The sequence below is a fragment of the Cyrtonyx montezumae genome, unplaced genomic scaffold (genome assembly GCF_038088225.1).
Source record: "Cyrtonyx montezumae isolate F1298 unplaced genomic scaffold, pur_monq_1.0 scaffold_10, whole genome shotgun sequence".
Taxonomy (NCBI): domain Eukaryota; kingdom Metazoa; phylum Chordata; class Aves; order Galliformes; family Odontophoridae; genus Cyrtonyx; species Cyrtonyx montezumae.
In genome coordinates, this window is record NW_027071826.1 from 14607701 (window position 1) to 14632146 (window position 24446).

Sequence of the window (24446 nt, forward strand, 5' to 3'; positions counted from 1 at the left end):
CTCCATGCTTCTTGTTCTCTTACTTCCTTGCTAACATTAATTTCCTTACTTTATGACAAAAGAAGCAAAAGACACAAATCTCTCTATTTCTCAAGGGAGTACAATGCAATTCTTCTTTTACTTCCAGTGCTCAGAATCAGCCATTCCTCTATGTTTTGAGAGATTCACAGTTTCATGAGATATTTTGAGAATTATACCATGAACGGCAGATTAGCTGACAGCTGCAATTGCTGACTGTAAAATGACAGAACAGTAGCATTTCTGGACACCGCTACTTGACCTGCTGCTGATTTTTTTTAAGAGCTCTCATGAAAGCCAGTGTGTGGGTTCCATACCTATAACAGATGCAAACAGCTCTGGTGTGGAGCTCCCAGCAGCCATGAATGTGGCTCCAGCAACATCTTCACTCAAATGTAATCTCTGGAAGAGAAGCACTGGATATGTTAGCACTGCTCCTCAGTTTACAGCGCACAGTTACACAGCTACAATGATAGAAGTCCTTCATTTTTTGGCCACAGTGCTATTAAAGAATGAGCAGTCACTGTGATACAGAAACAGACATTGCTTCTTGGGAAATATATTTTGGGCAAATAAAACTTAGGGTAAAACTTACTAACAGCAGGCCTATTTCTATCTTCACTTACCACAAGCGAGTCTGTTGATACACACAAAATTAGTCCAATTAGATGCAGACAGGCCTGTGCATGGCAATTAGATCTATTTTTATGACAGTCTCTCTTAAGCTCTAATGGGATATAGGTGTATTACATGCCTTAGACTTCTAAGACCAGCAGAGATGTTTAGCTTCAAAAGTGGGCTGCATCAATTAAATACTGAGGATATTTTCCTTGAACTGTAAAAACAGCTTTTTTGAGACCACCTAGACTCATCATTAGTACTTCATTTCTCTTCACAGGATAGAAAAGCGATTAGTGACAAAAATGACCAATACAGAAATAAATGTATTTCTCAGGCAGTATGCAACATTTTAAGCTGATAAAAATGGTGTGCTATAAAGCATAAAACAGAAACACATGTTCTCATTCTATCACGTGATCTATCAACAGTAATACTGCTGAAAGAGGTCAAATATAAGTGCACTATTTGAATTCTTTTTAGCTGTCTCAATATTCAGAAGAACATGAGATGAAAGAAAGATTTTAAGAAAGAACAACAGATTAATTGGTAGAATACAACTGGTACAACTTAAAGATGGTGTCTATGGAGCATGCTGAAGACAGAAGATCTGAAAAGGGAAAGAATAGATCCCTATTGAATACTTTGTTCGTATTGGTTGTTTGCCTTATTCTTCCATCTGTACCTCTGCTGGTAAGTAGAAGTACATAGCTCTGCATAACATTAATAGGAATTGCAGATCTGTCTACATAGCCATCGGAAAACTGACATTTTTATATTGATAACATGCATTTTTCAGGAAATGGTCACGCACACTTCTGTTAAAAAAAATGAAGATGAGTTTTCCATTTTGCCATCAAAATGGAAGAAAAATCTGGTTTTGTATTTTGTATGTGCTTAGCAATAGTTCACCAAACCCTCACCTAATATAAAAATTTCTCGCAAGCATAGGTTCTAACCTCTCCCGATTATCACTCCTAATTCAAATAATACATGTAATTTTTCAACCTCTTCACAGCAATTATGTGGAATTTACTAATTGTTTAATATAAAAATGTATTCTCATTCCATATAAAATCACAATCCATACTACTCATATACATTCTCCCCTTTCTCCACTTGATCCTAGGCACTTTCGCTGTGTCGGTACAATGGTAGATGAGCAACAGAAGTCTTAGAGCCAACACAATATGGCTATGCATGACAAAGTTTAACTAATGAATCTTAAAACTAGAGTACAGTAAGAAACTCAAATCATCTATATTTCATATCCATCCTACCTACATGCTGCATGTATTCAAGAGTGGATTTCATCAACTGATCTGAAATTTTTCATTTTTGCTCCCTGAATGAGCATGAATGGGGATGAATAGGCCAAGATTACATTTATGGAAAGCCTTAGCCCTCTGAAAAAAGGACTGCATCCAAAAAGCTCACAGAAAGAAATTCCAAACAATGAGGGAACAAAATGTTCACTGCTGTTAATCTCTCTAAATAAATTTTCAAAAGAGGAATAAAGTTCTTTAACATACCTCACAAATTTTCTCTAAGGATGGAACAAAGAAGTCATCACATACTATAGCCAAAGCATAGAACATATACAGAGCCTGTAAGAAAATAAATTCAGGAAATACTTCAGATGTTTTCCTCTGTATAAAAAGAGGAAAAAGGCAATGCTATATTAATTCAGAAGGTAAGAATACATAGCTTCATTTTCTACTCCATTCCAAATAAAAACATCTTTGCAGTGTATGGCTGAAAAGAAGATTCTTATACCTGGGGTTAATTTTGGGACAATAATGGTTGCCAAACCCTAGAATATGAAGAGTGAAGGGCTTGGAGAATATGCCCAACAAGGAGAGACTGAAGGAACTGGGACTGTTTAGTCTGGGGAAAAGGAGGCTGAGAGGAGACGTTATTGCTCTCTTCCAATATCTCAAAAGTACTTACAGCAAGAGCAGAGTTGGGCTCTTCTCACTGGTGACAGGATGAGGGGAAATGGCCTTAAGTTGTACCAGGGTAAGTTCAGGTTGGATATCAGGAAAGACACTTCTTTACAGAAAGGGTTGTTAAGCACTGGAATAGGCTTCTCAGGGAGGTGGTAATATCATCATCCCTGAATGTGTTTAAAAACAATTTGGATGTAGTGCTTAGGGACATGATTTAGTGGAGAGTTGTTAGAGTTAGGGTAGTATGGTTAGGTCGCGGTTGGACTCTATGATCCCTAAGGTCTTTTCCAACCCGAGTGATTCTATGATTGACCACATAGGTTAGCAACATAAAATAATCATGCCTGGAAATAAGTGGACCCTGACCACAGGTCATCGCAACACACCTCTCAGTAACAATTCTAATTTCATACATAATATATTATGTGACCTTGTATTTCCGGCTTGTAAGCCTAATCTTGCTCCTCTCCACCAAAAACATCTCCTTTTTTACTTTATTTTTCCTGAGCTAAGAGTGGAAATCTGGAGCCTGTAGGTCTTGAATATGTTTTCCTTTTTCTACAAAAAAAATCTTAACTTTTTATTTTTCTTCAGTTTTTTTTATTTATTACAATTGCATCTTTTGCATACAAAAGAAAGAGAACCAACAATCTTCCACATCATAAATTGTCATCAACAAAGGAATCCCTGTTTACACAAAATGAAATGCAAACAGATACAAGGAGGAAAGAATCAAAAAATTCATGAAGCCAGGATTTTTATCTCTGAGAGAATGAATATACACACATTTTAAATTCAAATCTGCATAATATCCCTAAATAAATACTATTTATTGAGCATTTATACCCACACAGATATCTGAAATATGAAATCAAAGTACTGGATTCACACGATCAAAAAGAAATAAAAGAAAAAACAAAGATTAAACACTGTAGAAGAAAACTTACAGCAATGATGTGAAGGAGAATCCCTCCTTGCTGCCGTTCTTTATTTGTGAATATATCCTCAGGAAACTCATGAATGGCTGAAACAGAAGTATACAAATTTTATGTATTATCTTACAATATCTACAAACAGAATAGCAAAGAATAAGGATATAATACCTGTAGAAAAACAATGACCAAACATGAGCGCATCTTCCAATTTAGTACATTACAACCTGCTCGCTCAGAAACTCTTTTCTGCTCTGAAGAAAAAACAGAGAACTGATACTTTGGTCTCACTGTTTACCATCATAATAGTCACTTAAACCAGCCTCCAGTATACCAAACATCATATTATTAACATCTTATTTTCAGAATTAACTCACATGAATGCCCCCTAAATATACTTTTAAAGTGGTCAGCACAGGCATTAAAAACACCATCCTGAAATAATAACCTTGGCTATAAGTGTGGCTTGTCCTGAAATATTATGCAATGACTGCAATACTCCATCAAGTTCTTAACTACAAATTTTTACACAACTCCACAGTTTAAAGAGCAAATTCACAAATAAAGTGATTCTAAGAATTTTCCCACAAAGTCTAGTATCTATATCTAGCAAAGGAAGAGAAAAAAAATAGGTGGTGCATAGGAATGAGCAAAGTTATGAGTTTTGGGATTAATTCTGCGTGCCACTGAGGCTGTGTTGAGTTCAGTTGAAGAATTTATGTTAAACACAGAGACAAGAGGATGAAAAATGGATTGAGTTATCTGTAATCACCAAACACACTTGAAATTGTTAGCTGCAGTGAGAGGACACTCTAGTTTCAGACTAGAATTACTTTCCATTTCTGAAGTGTTTGAGTTTTTTTTATAAATAAACCACCTAATCTATACTGCATAGATTCATATGCTTCATGTGTTTAGCTTCATAAAGACTTTTGCGTGCAAACAGGGTTAAGGTCAAGATTTCATAGCCTGTTTTTCATTTGGCGTCCACCACAACAAACATTAACTTAGAATGAATATTTTGGCAGCAGGTGACATTTATACAGAAATCTTACTTTCCTTCCAAAAGTTCGATTTACCATTTTATGAAATCTTCCTAAATACTTCAACCAACTGTTTAAAACCACTATCCTTTGCTTAACACTACTAACAGTCTGTAAAATACTTAACCTGAAAGTTCAACAACAGTGACTTACTGCAATTCTTCTACTGATTTCAAGTATGCCTTTAATTAAGACCTGCTCTCATAAAGACCTGCTGCATCCCAACTGGAATGAGAATTAGAATTCATTTGTTGAACAGAGCTTTCCCAAGATAAAGATGCTTCTTTTCTTTTAAATCATAGAAGACAAAAATTGTTCAAATAGTAAATTTTCTTTAGATACTTCTGATACTCTTAATCCTAGGTAAATGTTATATTCCTAGTCCTCCTTCAGTAATCACAAGGTTAACCTTCAGTAATCACAAGGTTAAATGAAAGCAGCATGGATATAAACTAAATTATCAGTACAACTGCACAATAATAATCACCCACTGAATAAACAGAATGCCATAGTACCTCTGTGCCTAAACATCATCAGAATGCTAATATTCAGCAGGACTCATTTCAAGAAAGTGGGCCCAGGTTGCTACATAACTTGACATCTCAGCCTGTGAGCTGCACTGTGATTAGTGGCCTTACAAAACAGAATTTCTATATAAATGTAATTCACATCATAAATAAAAGACATTTGCCTGTCAATCCAAACAAACTCAAGTACTTGTAAAATCAAAATACGCGAACAAATCATCTTCCTTTCTGTACAGTTTTTCATTGCTTACCTGCAAACAAGGAAAATGACAGCAGAAATATAATACTAACTGGGATAAAACTGGTTGCACTGTAGTTTTGAGATACTGTATTTATGGTGGGCATTCTTACTCACACCAGAAGACAGTAGAGAAAAACCCACAAAGTGTAAGTCAAGATGCAATAATTTGCAATTATTTTATCTACAGAATAATATTTTAAAATACTGAAGGAATCTTATATAAATCTAACAAACAAGCAGGCTTCCTTTAGTAATGTATCACCATTGTATACCACATACATATGTACACAATACTCTAAGTATATACTGTACTGTTATTAGTTATATGCAGTTTAGTAAAATTCAGTAATATAATTCCCTCCATGTGGCAATTAGGGAAGAATATCCTTTTGGAGCAATATTGGAAAGCAATAAAATATAAGATCTTGTCAGCTACACTAGCTGCCAAAAGCAAAATTTCTCAGAGGAGTTATTTGCTGAAATACAGAACTGAAAAATTAATCAGCACCCAAAGCATATGGTTTAAACCAAAACTTTAGCTATTAACAATTAATATTAATTAAAATTATTAATAACTAAGAAAGCTTTAAGGAGCCCTGTCCTTTGGGAGAAAAAACTTAAAGCTACTGCTGCAGACATCCTCCTATACAAGATAGTCCTTCCTGCAATAGAGGCTAAAATACCATGTCCAACATAGTAGTATACAAACCATGTATTTGAAGGACTACATTCTTCATCATACTCCTCATTTGTCTTTCATCTCTTCTATTCAAAACAGGGCTGCAAGAGTACAAGTACTCCAGCAGTAGCCCAGGACAGCGGAAATAAGAGCCCTGGCCTGATTCTCCAGCAATGCTAAAGTAATACCATAATATGGAGTGCATCCTTCCATATAATGGGAAGGTGTGTACCCACCATCACAAGTACCTGTGCAAGAAACACTATTCCCCTGCTGTCACTCAGAGGGAATATGCCCTTGCTGCATGATTTGGCAAAACTAATGTGTCACCAGGGGAGCTATTATCCACCGGTAATTTCTTCCATTTGGCTGTAGAATATTTCACAGTGTAACGCTAAGAGTGGTTGAACAAATATAACTCAAAAATCTCAGAAAACATTAAAAAGAAACACTAACAGTATCTTTCTAATACAAATACACTTATTTAAAGTTAAACGAAATAGGAAATCAGAAGACCAGAAGATGTCAAATTAGGGAAGATGGAAATGAGCCAAGGCTTTCGATGCCAAGGAAAGGCAAACCAGCTTCATTGCAAACCAACATGTTTCATAAATAGACTAAGATGCTGTATTTTTAATAAATAACTACTTGAAATACCTCCTTGCCTCAGAAGTATTTTTATGTGAATAAGCACAAAGGCAGCTTCTCTCTAAATAGAACTCATGCCATGCAATTCTTCAAATACATAGATACTACAAAATCTGTAGTAATCAGAGAAATTAAACAAGATTCTGGACTCTGCTAAATAAGCTTCCCTTCTTAGTGACATGGCCACCTGACAGTGATTTCCAAGGCAAAATCTGGAAATTTTTAGCATAGGCATTTGCTGCCTTCATGATTTTGTTATCCAAATAATCATAAATTTTGAATAATCCTCATCTATAAATTCTGTATTTTTCTTTATTTACTCACTGTATTATATTTTCAAGATTTTAAAACAGAGATCTGTGTTTCTTATCCACTGCTCTGGCAATCTGGTTGCTCAGGAAAAGACTGTTTGGACTCCCTTAAGAGGGAATCTACATCACTTAAGGAAGGGGCAGCAGTATTTCTTGTCTGTACAAGCTAACAAAGGGGATATGTCATTACTGCGGTTTCTGCTCTGCCCACACCCTACAATATTATGGGTACAGGCAGGAGGGCACCACTGTACCTCAGCAGAGATACTTTCTCATATACAGGAGATGTGGTGATCCGGCAGCCTGAGTGGGAGCTGCAACTCCTCAGTTTCCACTGAAAAGAGACAGAACAGATGGGAAGAGGAGCTGAAACGAAGAGCAGTAACATCTAACGGGGCCAACCTTTGCCAAAAAAGGAGAAGAACATATACCAATCATCTTGAAATCATCTTGAAATACAGAAATATTTATCCTGCTGGTACTGTTGAAAACCCATGACTCCTGAAGCTCAACTTATGAAGCACAGATTTATTGAGGGGGAAGGGAGAGCGCAAGAAGGCCAAGTCTATACTGAGACTGTTCTGTAGCTTGCTCCCTCTCTCCAAACATGACATGAGTAAGGGACACAAGGAAAGCTTTTCTAACCACGAATTTGAAGTGGTGATACTGCCGCCTTTTACTCCAAAGGATGACAATATTAAGAATAACTTGATGATGACATGACAGAAAGGATGACTCATCTTTGATAGAAAGCTCTGGCTGAGCTGCCTGTGGCTAAGTAGCAAACGCAAGTATGCAAATAGCATGCTCCAGCCATATATAACAGAAGCTGCAGAGCTTAAGCTGTCTGTAGCTCTGGAATGAAGATCTGATCTGCAGCAGTCAGGGATAACCTAGGCATCCCAGTGACACTCAGCAGTGCTTAGGCTGTTACCAGATTACTTCTGGGTTCCAACAGAGCATTGTTCTCATATGCCCTATCCATACCATGTGAGGCAGTCTGCCAATGAAGTTAAATTTCAAAATCTCCTAAGCCTCACAGAACATCTCAACAACCACGTGGACCTGTGGTTTTATAACCTGCCTCAACACGTGATTTCTTCACCTTATCAGCTCTTGATTTACTCACGCAGGCAACAAACATACTGACTCTTAATGCCTGCTAAGCGTTCAAGCATGTTACACCTCTTTAATTTCTTCTCACTGGAAGAAAGGAGCAGTAGCTATTTGAAAATATACAATCAACCAGCTCCCCTCTGCCTTTGCAATGAAGGTGATCAGGCGAATAACATACACAACTTTTCCTTGTTAAAGTGTTTGGGGAATACTTTCTGCTAATCTACATCAGTTCACATTCAATGGCATTTTGCACAAGACTGAGTTCAAGAAACATTTAGACAATGCTCTCAGAAACATGATTTGCTTCAGGATGGTCCCATGTGGAGTAGGTCTCGATCCTTGTGGGGTCCTTCCAACTTGGGTTATGATTGTAACCCTGTAATGCCTGCACCTTGCTCCTCCTCTGCCCTGGGTGAACATCAGGATATATTACGTATATAAACTGTGATATCCACTCCTGGCTTTCAGCAAGTGCCTACCATTGGACTCACCCAGGGCACACATATAAGGAGAGTAAGGGTAGGCAAAAGGGAGAATTAAATACTTCCACTTTATCCCCTTCTATAATCATACACATATGCCAGATCAAATATTTCAATTTAGTGCCATTTGTTTAAGCACTGCAAGCAGTTTCAGTCAACTCTGCACTTAGTGTATTTGTATTTATGTGCAAACTCCCACCTTCCTCAGGCCTGGTGTTGCATTGAAGCACGTGCATTTCTGCCTCAGTTATGAAACACCAACTCTCACTGTGTGCAGAAATGAGCTTCTTTGGATATTTCTCATGAAAATGCATGCATCGTTACTAGGCATCAGCAGTAAAATGTCAACAGTCTGTGCACCAAAAGTTGAAACTGTAAGTCTCCTCAGTACTGTAACTTGCACTAATTCATAATTCTGCACCAACATAATCCATTTGAAGATATGAGTGAAAGCCAGGACATCACTCCTACCACACCCACACAATACAGGGCCCCTGTGTCATTTGAGTTGCTCTGAATCAGATAAATATGCCTTAGAATCACCCTTGCTTTCAAAACATTTGCTGCTTTAGCCCACAGTCCTCTTCAAAATCAACACACTGGAAAGATTTTCACAGAAATCAGGTCATCATCCTGAATCAACAGGAGAAGCTCTTCTCATATTCTCTTTTCCACTGTCAAGAGAGTCGGTCCCTTGTTCCATGTCTCAGAAATGACTGCAGCGTGCTCGCTACAGCCCAATAGGTGTGTCAGTAGTCCTGAGGAATGTCATAATCCACTCATCTGATCTTTTTGTGCAACAGCATATTTTCAGCATTCTAACAGCAATTGTGCAATTTAAAAAGGAGCAGGGACACTTTCATTCATAGAAATGTACTGATTTATTTAAGCATTTCATTGATAACAGCTGAAGCCTGAAGATCATAATATCATGCTGAAATTAGTGTACACATATATAAATTGTGACATATTAATGCCTCCTTTGTTAACACTACTTCCCAAACAAGGTACAGTAAATTTTAATAGTTACTAGGAAATTGTGAGTGTGCCACAGTACACTAAAACTACATTTTTACAGAACTACAGGAAGCCTAAACTCATGAAAAACGTTGCACAGAATTCAAACTTAAAAATAACCCCTTCCAACTGCACAAGTTAACATGCTGTTAGCTCTGAAGTGTTAGTGTAGAAAAACAGTAAGTATACTCAAGCAAGCAAGTCCTTTTATACATGAAAACTGTTAACTTTAAAATCTTACAATGACAAAAATAAGAGTGAACAAAAAAAAAATCCGACCAACCCACCATCACAGTTCAGTGATAATCCTGGGTGCCATCCGGAAAAAGAAAGACTTACTAAGCTTTAAGCTCCCATTCCTATTAGACAGCTGTTTCTAGTTCTCTGTAGCAGTATGGCATGTGGATTTTCCCTCAAATACTCAGCTCAGATTCTGTGGGATAATAATCTAGGCACCAGTGTCAAAGCAAATCAGGAATAGACAATTTGAAGAAATACACTCGTTTACTTGAAAAATTTGGTAGGAAATTTGTTTAGAGATAACTCCTTAGTAAACTGTTTTCACAGATGTTCTTTGCTCAGAGATAATACTAACAAAAGTACATGAAATACCACCCAACTTTTTTGAGAGACATTTGTGCATAATCAGTGTAATGCTGTGTGAAGCCAAAGATCAAACTTTCTATTTCCAGACAAAGTACCATATGGCAGAAGGCACAATAAGAATCCTCCTCCACAGCCCTTCACCTTACAAGCAGTAGAAATTATGAGCAAATTTTATCTCTGTGGTATAGTAATTCAATTTCCATTGCTCAACTAAAAGCAGGCTGCCAAATGCGATTATCTGTGCAATGGTAAGTAGCAGCTTATGAAGCAAATAACTGACTCAAATCTAAAATATTAAATCCATTTAATATATATATTGTAAGAGGACTCCGCATTGATGAAATATCCTTCAAAGCTCTCCCTCCATCAATATGACAACTATGAAAACTCCTACACAGGATTGGATTAGCTACAATCAAAAGTATCGTTAATACCTTATTAAACCACAGACTGGTATTTATTTCATTTTCTCTTTTATAAAAAAAGTGAAGCATTTGCACTCATTAATTCAGTGTCAAAGGATCAAATCAAAACACCTTAAAAACTATCTGCAACAAAAAGAAAATCACAGGAGTCAGGGATGACACATGGATGCACAAGTACAGTAAGATGGTGATGCATCAGCACATCAAAGTGCATGAATACATGCATATTGGGCTTTGTGTTAATGCTTTTAATGTCCTCAAGATTTTGTATCATCTATTTTTTCCCCTCATAGCTTCCAGACAATATACTCTCTAGAAGCAACTTTTAAAGAGTGAGAGAACACTTGCTTCATAATTAGTTTTTCTTTCTTTCTGGGAACAGCTTTTTAATCTTATATTACTTTCTCTTATGGATAGCATTACCCTGTTACCTTCACAAAGCTGTATTGCATGTAATAAATCTTGTAAAAATTTCAAGACATATTAACAACCCAGGTTAAAATGAAGCTGCATTTGGCACAAAAGAATGAAAATTTTACAAGAGATAGGCTATAACTCCCTGTTTTTGCTACTGAATATAAGTTGAAGTCTCCTTTCTCTCAACATCCTATGTGCTCCATTTGGCACGTCATCCATTTTAAACCTAATATGTATTACTATTACACTGATGCCATGTAACAATGGGGTCAAACTGGCCTTCAAAGCCAAAAAGAATAGCTTGCTAACAGTAACAGATTTAATATGAAGACAATTATATTTTTGAATTGCTATAGATTGAGTACAAGGAAATAACAGTTTTCCTTCAAAAATACCATTGGCACTGAACATTTCTGCTTATAAATTCATTATAGAAATATTTTTCTACACAATTAAGTTCTTTCTCGTCTTCTTTAGTGATTGAAAAAATGTGCTGCTAGCTTCTTATACTTGCTGAAGAGAGACCTCAAATAATACTCTGTTATGTATCTATGATATGAGGCTAGTACCTTCCTGGTACATCAACATAGGTGATCACCACACTGGACTGCAAAATGACAGGAAAACTAACCTGACCAAGGTCAGACCACAAATAAAATTTATCTATCAGCAGGTGAAAAAAGCTACAGGTTACCTGACAAATGAACAGGTTACATATAGAAAACACTAAAAAAAATAGCAGCCCCAAGAGGTCTTTTGCCAGAGCTTCCTTTCAGAATAGATGTGCACTTCAAATAAAACCATGCTTTTGCACCTTCAGCACAGTTAATGAACAATAACAGGTTTTTTAATCCCTCCTACTTCAGCAAAAGCTGCATTATGGCTGATTTAAAAGCAGCAGTAATGGTATAAAAAAGTAGAAAAGTACATCATAATTTTCCCCTAACTGCATGGAAAAGGAAATCAAATACAATATTTAATATATGCATGTTTTTACTCTTCTTCTGATACCCAATCCAACTAGGAATTTTAACCATCCAGGAAAACTGAGCTATTTTGGAAAGAAGCAGAATTTTGCAAAATTGTTTTGAATTAAAAAAAAATGCCACAGCATTAGAATCTATACAGAAGTCAGATTTCGGAGTCAAGCATTTAATATTTTTTTCCCTATATATCTTCAATCCTTTGAAAAATCTTATTTACATATGAACAAATGGAAGGACAACAGTTCTCTCCCATTAGCCATGCTTACATGGTATAGTCAGTTCTCATTACTTTTTTTTTTTTTATAAACCACGTAGTATTTGCTTTTTTACTTTTCCTGAAGCCAGGCCTTGGAATTAGGCAGTTATGTAAGAATCTCAGCTTTCATTTAAAACAAAAAATACACTTCTAGCTTTTTTGTTTGTGGAAAAAGATCCACATCCAAAAACATTACAAAAAAATAATGAATGCCACAAGTTCCACCTTCCAGCAAACATCACAACTTTGCAAAGTTTGCACTTTCTCAACACAGAAGATTAGAAGCATTACTGCTCTGTTCTTGTGCTTTATCTCAACAGTCACAGAAATGTGCATGTCAGATTACGGTTCACACCATCAAAAACCTTTACACCATCTACCAGTTACAAAGCACACACAATGCTTAAACACCTGCCCATACAGGAATTGTATACTGTATTACTCTTTTAAAATGAGTTGTACCATCTTTGTTTTATTGCATCAGGCAGTTCAGAAACCGTTTCTGCTCTCCTACCACTTGTTTAGATGGGTCAAAGAGGAAAACCCAACTTTCTAATTTGTATTAGAAACACATAGACTATATCTATATTATCTCTCTCTGTATATATGCATTTGTTTCTTCTCAAAACTGTTAGGGAAAAAGCCCACAACGAGGCCAAGAAGAACTAAAGCAGCTACTGGTATTCCTGCTCCTGTGCCAGGAAACAGAGCCAGAATCTTACTAAGAAATCTGATAGAAAAAAATGCTGCAGTAGCGGAAATACAAGATCAGGACAGTGACAAAAAGAAGAAATGCGGACTAACGGGTAGTGAGCACTCAAAGACAAAGGAGCCTCACCAAACGTTATTTGTCTTCAGCTGATGGAAGAAATGCAAATCAAGTGTCATATGTGATCTGACCCACCATATCTCACCTGCCCAGACAGCCTGACTTCACATTTCAGAGGTTATTTATATCCTCATTTTAGATTTCAAGATCTGAAAATTGAACTTACAGTGCTTCTGTGTCACATAACACCAGTCTCTTTCACGGTACAAAGGAAAACTAAACATAAGAAAAGTCCTCACACTACTTGTATATGACCATTGTCCAAGAGTAATCTGAACAGTGCTCTCATTAATAAGCTTTAATTCCTGGTTAGCCCTGAAAAGGTCAGGACATCCAGCTACATGGTCTCTGAAGGTGCTTCTGACTGAATTATTCTGTTCTATTCTATTCTACTCCAGTCTATTCTATTCCTACCTTCAACAGCCTGGATGAAAGCAGCTGATGACATAAGTATTCTCATTTATTTGCACTGAGGAATTTGCACACCAGTTACAAACACTGAGGGACATTACCATCAGAATTTTTTTTGCCTCTTTCCATTTTCCTAGTCTTTTATTCTGTGAAGATCCTTCTCCTATTACTTTTGAATTACCAAATATTGCACATAAAAGGTACCTGACTTGCAAAACAGAAAGAACCAGTATAATCTTATTGCTTAATGATGGATTATGCATTTTGCAGTGCTTAACTTGAGCATGGTAGTGCTTTGATTCAAGCTGGCTGCCAGTCAGAAAGCACTAGTTACAGCAAACATGAGCACATCTCTTTAGTCTCTTACACAATCACTGTGTAGTTATTCAATCATTGCGTGAAGCCCTTGAGTTGTTTTCCAGTGCAGTTACTCACATCTATGTTAAACTAATCTGAAACAGATTGTTCAAGTTAACTCTGCAGTAAAGACACAAGCTGATTTCCCCAACTGTGTGGTGTATTTAATAGCAAAATTGGGGATGATACACACAAGATTGATTTCCAGCAGTTGTTTTATCCACTAGACAAACCCCTTCCCGTTCTTACTGTGAAAGCATACATTGCGGTTTATTTACAAGAATGGGAAGATGACCAAGTAATAATTTGTTTCTTTCAATTAACTTTTTTCCCCTAAATCTTAACAGTTGTGAGCTTTAAAAAAAAAATGTGTCTGCAGAGGAATCAACAGCTTCAGTAGTTCAGTGAACAAAATTATCATATGGATTTTTTGTTCTGTTAACATGGGGATTTTAACATATTTGAACTTGGCAAATATAACAAATTCCATTTAATCTCATTTCAGTTCAATCTCTTCTATTTTTAATTCTCACTTCTTAACCATATTTTTGCTGAAGGGCTAATATTGAAACAAGAAGTATTCCCCACAAAAGTTAATGGAGCTTTATAGGTATACATCAAAGCAAGATTCCCACCCACAATTTTTTCTTTATTTAGAAAGGTCCAAAGGCATAAAAAGCATAAACAATGCAAACACTCAAAGTGCATAATATGTTAATCTTAACTATGAGTTTAGAACTAGACAAAATAATCCTGAAGTTAGAAAAAAAAACATGTGGATGGTACACATCAGCAAAGACAGAAAGAACTTTTTTTGCCTTTCTTACCAACCACAAGGCACAACTCAGCGACCTAGATTCCACACTGGCCACTCAAGTTGTAACAAAACAGTTCTGTAAAACTGGTGTGTTTTTCTATTTTCACTGAAAAATATCAAAGAACTATCAGTGGTAGCCAAAACAAAACCCTGCATATTGGGTAATGTATGTTTACAATACAGCTACCATATATGATTGAGGGCACTGGCACCCTCTCCTAGAGGATTCACACGAGTAAGGTTAACAGAAGTCCAGTTCATGTGGTTATTATGAAAACAGCACAGATGAAAGAAAGAGATAAGCATACAGGCTCAGCTTAGTACAGGTACTATTGAAACATCTCAGTCAGACAATGTTTTTTATTCTGGCTTGTAATCCTGGCATTGTGGTCACTTAGCTCCACACAGCTGTATGGTGAACTAGAAATAACCCCCGGCAGACTTTTTTTACTTAGGTAGTTTCTTAAAATTTTATGCCAAAAGAGCAAGCATACCTAAAATAAATTCCTGTAGAAAGCAGTTTGAATATAAATCCTTAAGGAAACAGCAATAGTGTCCAAGTGTTAGAGAATTCATTCACACACAGTAACATTCACTGATAACATCCCAAGCAACGCCCTATAGTTATGGATGAGGCAAATCACATTTAAAATTGATCTACGAATGGTGAAAATGTAAGGAAAGGACAGATTCTGACACATACAGTAATGACTGTAGATCCTGACAGCTATCAGCAACACCTAGGAATGACAGAGAGGGCTGCAGCCAAAGAACAATGACGTGAACTGTCCACAGGGCTTCTCTGTCACTATATTATGTGGGAGGAAATTTGTTTGAAAACCAAAGGCTGTAGCTGCTTCCGATGAAAGGATAGCACTGCTGTGCCAGCAGGCTGAAGAGGTGGTGGTGGCAGCTGGAAGAAGCTGGGGAGGGGGTGGTAACTGTCTAAAATAAACATTTAAGGAGGGAACAGTGTACTCATGAATAACTGACATGAACAGTCACAAGATGAATATTTTCCTGCCAATAATTTCAGTGACATAAAGCATCAGAACATTCACCTACAGTAAAAAAGCAGTATTAAAAGTTATCTAGATATGGGATACAGAATATAATTAACATCTGTGAAAAAAACATACACATGCATATACACTACTCAAAAGTCACACTTTCCACTAAACTTTCACAAAAAGATCCAGGCAAACAAAAGCTTCATGTTCTTTTGAATTAAAATTCACCTATCTTCCCAATAAATCAAATGAGGAGTAGAAGACAACCACCTGGCATAGCTCTTTGTCAAGGAATAAATATTATAGGAAGGAAACGTCTGCAGGAAATCTGACAAAGCCATTTTTTATGCATTTGATTTAAACAACAGCTTCATTTCTAGGAAACTTTTAAGTGCTACCATGCTGACATCTCAGAGACATTAAAGTGAGATCACAGGCCTGTATGCATTCAAAATAAAGTAATAGCCCAAATTTGCAAGCACTTATAATTCAAATCAAATTAGGTACAGCTGTGAATCAGTGTACACAAAAGTCATCCTATCATTATGGCAGGCCCTACCAGGTAAAGCTGAAGTAGAAGATCATCTCCACAGCATTCTTAAAATTAATTACTACATATGGTATTTGTATGCAGATAATACAAAATATAAGAGCTGATGTTACAAAACAAACAAAAATCATTAATAACACTATATAAGGAAGAGGAAGGAGCTATGGAAATAAACAATTTCAATGAAAAATAGCATGTAACAAGGAAGAAATCAATTTTATGAAGACAAAAAAAAGCTAAGAGGTCTGAAATGAGTACAGAAAATACAGAAAGAAGTACAGAAAATATGAAGTGTGAAATAACACAAAACACTCACAGCAGGGAATAACTACTGAGAGGCAAAATGATATACTATTTTGACCACAGGGATATGCTAATGAGAGAGGAGGACATCCAGGAAGAAATACCTGAAAGTTCAAGATCTGAGGAAAAATGTGTCAATAGCAGGAATGGATAAACATTCAGAAATTACTATCAGACAAGTTATGACTGAACCCATCAGAGTTGGAGATGAAGAAGATTAGGCAACAGGAGGAAGAAACATGAAATACGCCAAAAGAAAAATAAAAAGGCAGTCAGGGACACAACACAAGCAAAATGAAGGAAATCCCAACACCACTGAAGACAAGAGCAGGGGAAACAATAGAGGTAGAGTCTGTAGTATGAGAGGAAGTGTACAGACAGACCACAGATGGTCCTAGTGACCTATCTAAAGAGTTGGACACATGAACAAATGGCAGTTGGGTCACATAATTCTTTAGGTGTGAGCCACGGATGTTCAGAATGTTTTAAACAAAATGGTTTAAATATAATTCCAATTAAAGAATCCACAAATATAAGTATCATATAAACCTTCAGTCAAGAGCAACTTGTAGTTCAGGTGTAGTGCAGGTGATCTGCAAGACTTCAATAATTTACAACATAGACTCCTAAAAGTCAGTAAAATAAACCCAGAGGTATTTACTTAATTCCAATAATTTTCACAGCAGCTTTCCCCTTAAAAAAAATCACTGCACATTTTAGCCTAATTCAACATCATTTTTCTTTGGATTTAAGAATCTTTTTCTCTGCCAAAATCTAACTTTTTGGCTGACATTTTAACAGCATTAATTAATAAACTATAACAGTTTGACTACTGTTCTATTTTCAACTCCAGCAATACTCTGATACATAACCTTGAATAAACCACTTCAGATCATCCACTTCCCTCCTCACTATTTTGTCACTTCTGATGGCTGGGTGACTGAGATACAAATAAGTTTTACAACTAAAGGTTCATTAAAAAGGTTCATTAAGTCTCTACATAAAACAGCAAGCTTAACTTTTTATTATTATTTATGCTGATAAAGTCAGATTGGAAAAAAAACAACTATTTCCCTTGTTACCAGACAAACACTCCAGTAAGAATAAAGAATATAATTTCAAGACATCTGAGATGTAGGAGGCCTGAATCATTTAGATATTTGTTAGTTGCACTTGATATTACTTCAATCTGTAGAAGCTTAGCTAACAATAATCAAACAGACATAAGTTAGCTCTGTTTTTCTCCTTCTGATAAATGTGTCTATATTTACACTTACATGTGTGAATTATATTTGTAATTCTCCTGGAAGTGTTTCAGACGTCAGTGATAATAAACGAAATGGTCTCCAAATTTTGCCCATTTCTTATGTAGAAAATCAGCAATGAAAATAGATACTCTGTAACGTGAATATAAGATCTGCAGAATTAAAAAAAGACATTGTGACCCTAGAGAAAATATTGGACAAGGCTTCATTTCATATTTTGAAGTGTTGAACCCCACAAGTTTTGCCACGGTATTTGATCCAGTTAGCATCTGCCTTTCCACTAGCGAAAAGGATCACCAAACTGCTGCAGTAGAAACCATACTGCTTTTTATGTAGGTGGAGTTGAAGCAAACTCTTGAGAACACTGAATCATGGAGTTGTATGACTGAAAGTGTCCTCTTCTACTTTTGCTTCCCAGAATTGCATGCTCAGATAAGGTATTTTAGCTCAGGTGTGAAACACCTGTGTTACCATATACAAGTAGACCCCTACTCACTCAATCCACTAATATATTTTTCTTTACCACTCAACCATAGAAACTGTGCTCCTCTATTGAAGAGTGGAAAATAGAAAAAAGAATTTGATTGAGATCATGCTGAATGTAATGCAAAATTGGATGCCTTCATTAGCTTTTATTAAAATACACTGCAAGCAATATACTGAAGACATTAGAAGACAGCACTGTACTTATGCAGCTGTAGTTAAGAATAACTTAGTAGCAAAATAAGAAAGAAGGAACTTCGAACATTAATGACAAAGTTCTAACTATTAGAAATCTTGCCTTGCAATTATGCTTACAAAGAAACAGCCCACAAATCCAGCTATAACACTGGATCAAATAAATGTTCATTAGGGGTGTGTGGCAAGTATTTAGATTGGGAGTTTTGACACATGGATCTCCAATATAAGTGTTTGTTCCAGATCAGTCCCAGCAGAACAAACCCAAATGACCCCCCAAACTTTCTTCCAGCTGTACGTTTCTCTGCCCGGAGGTGTGGAAACTCCATCTGGTGATTTATTCAAGTGTAGGTCACCCAAGCCAAACTTAAGCATCAAGATCATATATGCCTACTTGTGAGTAATTAACCAACCTGATCATTTGCTGTCACTTTGTCATCTTTCAGCTTCACATTCCATTCCTGCTAACCATGCTTATATCAGCATCCCCCTTCTGCACCAGATGTGCTCTTTTAAATCCCCCTTCTACTCCACAGCATTCCTGCCTCAGGTCCACTACTTGCAGGAGCTTCCTGAGTCTCAGTCATGTCACATTATATTTCCAGCCCTAATCTAGGAAAGTATCTTAAAGCACGATTGAACTTACAGAATTACAGATTGAACTTACTTTATCTTCAGAGATAAGGGAAGTACAAGAGTGAACAATGTTCCAGGTTCCTTTTCAATTACCACATTGGAACAAAATTTAATTCTGTTAGAAAACATAACTGGAACAAGATAAAGATTTTGCTGCTTTTTGATTTGAGGCTGTTTGTTTTAAGGAACTTTTAACTAACATTTTTCTACATATTCTTCCCATCCTTCTCAATATACAGTTCTCCCCTGTATTACAATATAGCTCTAAATAACAATTCCTCCTTCAAGTCACATCTTTTTAAAGTTCACTAAAACAGTTATTTTAAGGCTACTCTGGTCACAACAGCAACTGAGATGAACAGTTTCTACTCTGTACAATAAAAGCAATTAAGAAGCCAGAAGTATCATTCTTGCTCTGACAAATGGACAGTACAACAGAGAATAAGTAGTAAAAGAATGAAAACCCAACAAGACTCTACTTTGAATGTTTTCAAGTAACATACCCAACTTACACATTTCTAATATGCCGATTACCTTAGATCCCAACTGCAAATATTATATAAAACAGAATATTTATCTCTAGCTGAAAGGCTGCCATATTGACAGCCTACAAGTTCAGCTTCTAACTCTATTTAGAGATCAGAATTCAAAAACTTGATTTTGTTTGATCCATTTCATCCTCTACAAAAAAAATGAATGAAGTACTTAAATAATGAGAAAAAAGTGATAAAGAGAAACATGAAAGAAACAGAGTACTGCAAAACTTTTTCTAGTTACAGAGGGTGTGAATAATATTACTAGGTTGTATTTGATTCACTCTTTTCTAAGATCCATGTTCTCTATGTCATGCAAGTACATTCTCTAATATTATCTCCAGAAGATGAGAATAACACTAATAGAAATAATATCTACTAATTGCTGACATGTCAAATTTAAAACATATTCAAATCAAAGACACCGAATGCAAAATGAAGTAGTCAAAATCCATGTTAAGAGATCTATTCCTTCACAAATCTATGCCTAATAACTGTGCTTCAAGAATCATTTCTAATATATGACCAAGACTCCAGATGACTCCATTAATGCTTTTACTATTTCCCCTTGAGAGAACCCTGAATAAAAAATGAAGTACTAATACATAGTTTATCCTCCCAAGAAAGCAATAACTTCCTAGGAATAAAAATTGCTTATGTATAATAGCACCACCTGGTGTGGCTTGCCATTGATGCAGATGAACAAAACCTACTAGCTCATCTAATTTACCTGTCAACCAGTGTGGAATTCATCACCTCAACATACCTTTGGTGGTTTTCATTTTATAGTTGATTTAAAACTGTTTGAAGACATAATTCAAACCAATCAGATTTCTGAAGAAGAATTGATGCAGAAGTGGCACATAAAACTTGAGTTATGAGATGGATAGTTCAGTTTTAATTTACATATACACTGTTGGTAAACCCCAAGACTTCCTAGGACATTATGACTATCAAGCAAACAAACATACCATTACCTTCCTAGACATTTAATTTTATTACATATTTTAAGTAGAAAACTTGAAAATCTCTACATGAAAATGTAAGGTGGACTAGCAAAGATCAAAAATGACTCCTAAAATCCCATGTGAAGACTTAAGCTGAGTGCCCCTTCATCAGCTGATAAGATTACAGAGACCATACAGCACACTTTTTTTTTTTTGCACCTAGCTGTTTTAAAGCTTAGCTGGTTGACAAAGAGAAATCCATTCATTTCATAACTTGAAAATCTATTCAGCCCCAGCTTACTACATCCGGAACACAGAAATGTCCATGTACTTAGTTTATGGACATCCTATATACTGCCTTATTAAGTGTTCTATTTCCCTATTTCTTTTTCTCCTAAAAGAAAAACGCTATTGTACAGTACATATTATCCAAAAAGCAGAAGAACACATTTACCTCTTGTGCTGTCATAAATGAAGAATAGAATCACAATCATATTCTGAGTTATATGTGTCGAGCCTTGTGGATCCCTTACAACTCTGACTCCCCCACAGGACTTTCCAAAAATCAAAGTACATTTCTGAGAGCACTGTCCAAACATTTCCCAAAATCAACAGCACAAAATCCAACAAAGTGCGGAACTGGTATAGATTAGCAGAAAATGTGCCCCAAACATTTTCACTTCACCATGCTAGACCCTTGTCCTGGCAGACACACACACAAAAAAACCACAATGGTGAATTCAGTTACATCAATTATTTTTAACACTGCACATGCTTTTTTTTTGTCCTATGCTATTGGTAGGGTGTATCATCTCTAGCTAGGTAGAGAACAAGCTAACATCTGTCTAGTCAGACAACGCTGCTGAAATTTAAAACACAGAAATCTTATTTAATCCTGCCAGATTCTGGTGTCTACATATTCAGCAAGACCATATAATCCATTCTACGAACAGAAGATCATTCTTGAAAACCAATCGCAGGACAGCTCTCATGAAAAAGCTGGCACACCTCACCATGCATGTGTACAAAAGAAAAGGTGAAACTAATACTGAAGGATGGATGCAGCTCCTTTACAATACTATCTGCATTCTAGCAGAGTCATTGTCACAAGCTTGGATAAAGGCCAAGCAACTTGCAGGTGGGCTTTTATTTACAATCATAGGCTTGCTAAATTTTTAATTGCCACTAAAACTCTCCAAGACTCTTTTGGCAATTTTAAATAAGTGTTTTTGGTTTTTTTTTTGATAATTGCAATACCACTACAAAAAATAAACCTATAAAGTGACATCACTTTCCTAAATCTGCATGCAAAATGCCTGTGCACACAAACCACCTTTTGTCCAGTAATATAACTCCCTCAAAACAATTAACACTGTGATTCAAGCTGAAACAGCCTAAAGGAAGCAGTAAATCTCCTTTCTTCTGAGTTTAATTTTGAAGAGCTATTACCCAAAAGGCACCACCTGCCAGGCTCTTCTGAAATACAGAAAAGTTTCAGTGGAAAAAAAATGCATGATAGTTAGTCACAAACATACATAATGCTCAACTGGTGACTGAAAATTCAATTTGCTGTTTCATTATCCCCTTCATTTCTCATTTTATGTGTAGATACGTCATTAAAGTTTCCCTTAGGACCAGTCTATGCCTATTTTCTTTTCTTTTAGGTTGAAAGTATTCATTGCCAGAATATCATCAGCTGCCAGCAATTAAATTAATTAAAAGAATATCACACAATTTTGAAATCCTTTTCAAAGAAACAACTCTCTCCACGAGAAAATTAAGCGAGCAAAATACCTGTAACCTCTTGTCAGCCTCCCAAGAAACTAATTAGGTCTATGCTTTTGATTAAGTAAGCTGACAAACACCTTCCACCTCTTCCATAAGATTCAATTTGCCTTGGAAATTTCTGATTTCTCTTTCAGTGTGTCACATGTGATTCATCCAAACATAAAGAAAAAAAGAAAAAATATCAGGTATTTTTAGACTTGTGCTAGTGGATAATGTATATTATTATTCTAGTAATACCATAAGCTATCTAAATACAAACTTTGATGCATACCAGTTTGTCAAATATACCTCCCAAGATACCACAAAATATAATTAAGGATGATCTGGTAAAGAAAGTAGTACGAACTCACAGAAAAGTGGTTTAAATGACAATTCCATGTAGGGTGAATAACTCAAAAGAATAGTATCCACAGAAAATAATGGAGGTGGATGGCATATATACTTATTTGAGTAGTATACAGACAACAAGTAAATAAAGAAAGTAAAGAAAGGCTCACATACCACAGATGGTCAAGGCTCATCCAAAAGTCCACAGGGGAGGGATCTCCAACAAGAGAACCTTCCCTAATGGTGGTCAGCCCTTAAATGGGGTCTGGGAGAGGTGGAGCCAGACTCCATCTCTTCCAGTCACACAGGTGATTGCCTTCACCTGTGCTCCTGTGGCTGACTCAGTGCTCACCTCAGGTGATCAATCAGTAGTTCAGGCCATGATTCAACAGTTCCCATACATCCTCATTCTACTTACTTACCACCTGAATCTAAATGTTTACTAATAAAATCAAATATGTCCAAAAATGGATTTAGAAAACTCTGACTGTCCTTGGAAAAACTAAACATAGGAGTCCAGCTAACTGCAGTGGAATGGTTTTCATGTAAGCTGTCCCATTTGAAACAGGTAACTGTTGTGTTCATAGATTTCAGCTGTTTTCCACATCTGAAAATAGCTGTAATGAAGTTGGATGCAATTAGCAGTATCAGAGCCAGAAGTAGCACAGAATACATACAGATAGGGAATGATAGGAAGGATAGCATTTAAAGACAATGGGGAAATGGTTGCACTCAGCAACTCAACATTAGTACTTATGCTAGGGATACAAAGAAAGTGAAGAAAAGACTGAGAGAATGGAGAAAAAAAAGAACCACAAATGTGCAAAGGAATAGACCTTTACAAACACATTTGGTAGTGTGCATATGCACAAACACTCCTTACTGTTACCTAACAATAATGTTAAAAAAGAAAATGTGCTTGGCTTCAAATCACTTGAGATGAACCTTTAGGTTTGTCCTGAGATGTCACCAATGCTGACAGTGTGAGTTAACAAAAGAAAAAAAGGTTTCCAATGTGTTTAGACAAGAAACAGCTTAGGAGACATTTTTGCTAGCCATCCTTTTGCTATTGACATACTTAAAAAAGCCTTTCTTTTGGTCCTTGACCTCCCTCACCAGATTTAATTCCAAGTGAGCCCTAGCTTTCCTTATCACATCCTTGCATGCCTTGACAATGTTCCTATATTCTTCCCAAGTGGCCAGACCCTTTCTTCGCATTCCATGAGGAGCATTCGTATTTGTTCTTACATTTGATTTTTTTTTCATGTGCTCTTTACTCATCCATACAGGTCTTCTGCAGCTTTGCCTCATTTCTTCAGAATGCACAAATCTGGAGCATGGAAGTGGTGCCTGAATGTCAACCAACTCTCCTGGGCCCCTTTACCTTCCAGTGCCTTACCTATCCATGGGATACCTCCTCAAAGAGGTCAGAGTTGGCTCTCCAAATTTCAGGGCTGCAATCTTTTTTATTGCCTTGTTTCCTCCATGTAAGATCCTGAACTTCACTACTGCATCCAAGGCTGCCCCCAACCTTCACATTCCCAATTATTCCTTCCTTGTTTCTAAGAACAATGTCCAGCAGCACATCTCTCCTCATTGGTTCCACCAACAATGTACTTTTCAGTGACAAAAAAGTTAAGTAGTTCAGATAATATCTAGATGCTTTTTGGAATTAGGCCCTAAGACACTCTTGTTGAGCAGAGAAGACCAATCTTCAGAAT

At 36.4% G+C, this 24446-nt stretch overlaps 1 protein-coding gene across 3 annotated transcripts in view; it reads right to left on the reverse strand.

The window, feature by feature from the left end:
• SLC24A4 (solute carrier family 24 member 4) overlaps positions 1 to 24446 on the reverse strand; it is a 77404-nt gene that overhangs the window by 28462 nt on the left and 24496 nt on the right. For all 3 annotated transcript variants that reach the window (XM_065751111.1, XM_065751103.1, XM_065751095.1), the window contains exons 3-5: positions 3533 to 3609; positions 2169 to 2243; positions 336 to 420 (exon numbers count right to left, since the gene is read on the reverse strand). In XM_065751111.1, coding sequence (XP_065607183.1) covers positions 336 to 420; positions 2169 to 2243; positions 3533 to 3609 — 237 coding nt within the window. The remainder of the gene's footprint in view (positions 1 to 335; positions 421 to 2168; positions 2244 to 3532; positions 3610 to 24446) is intronic.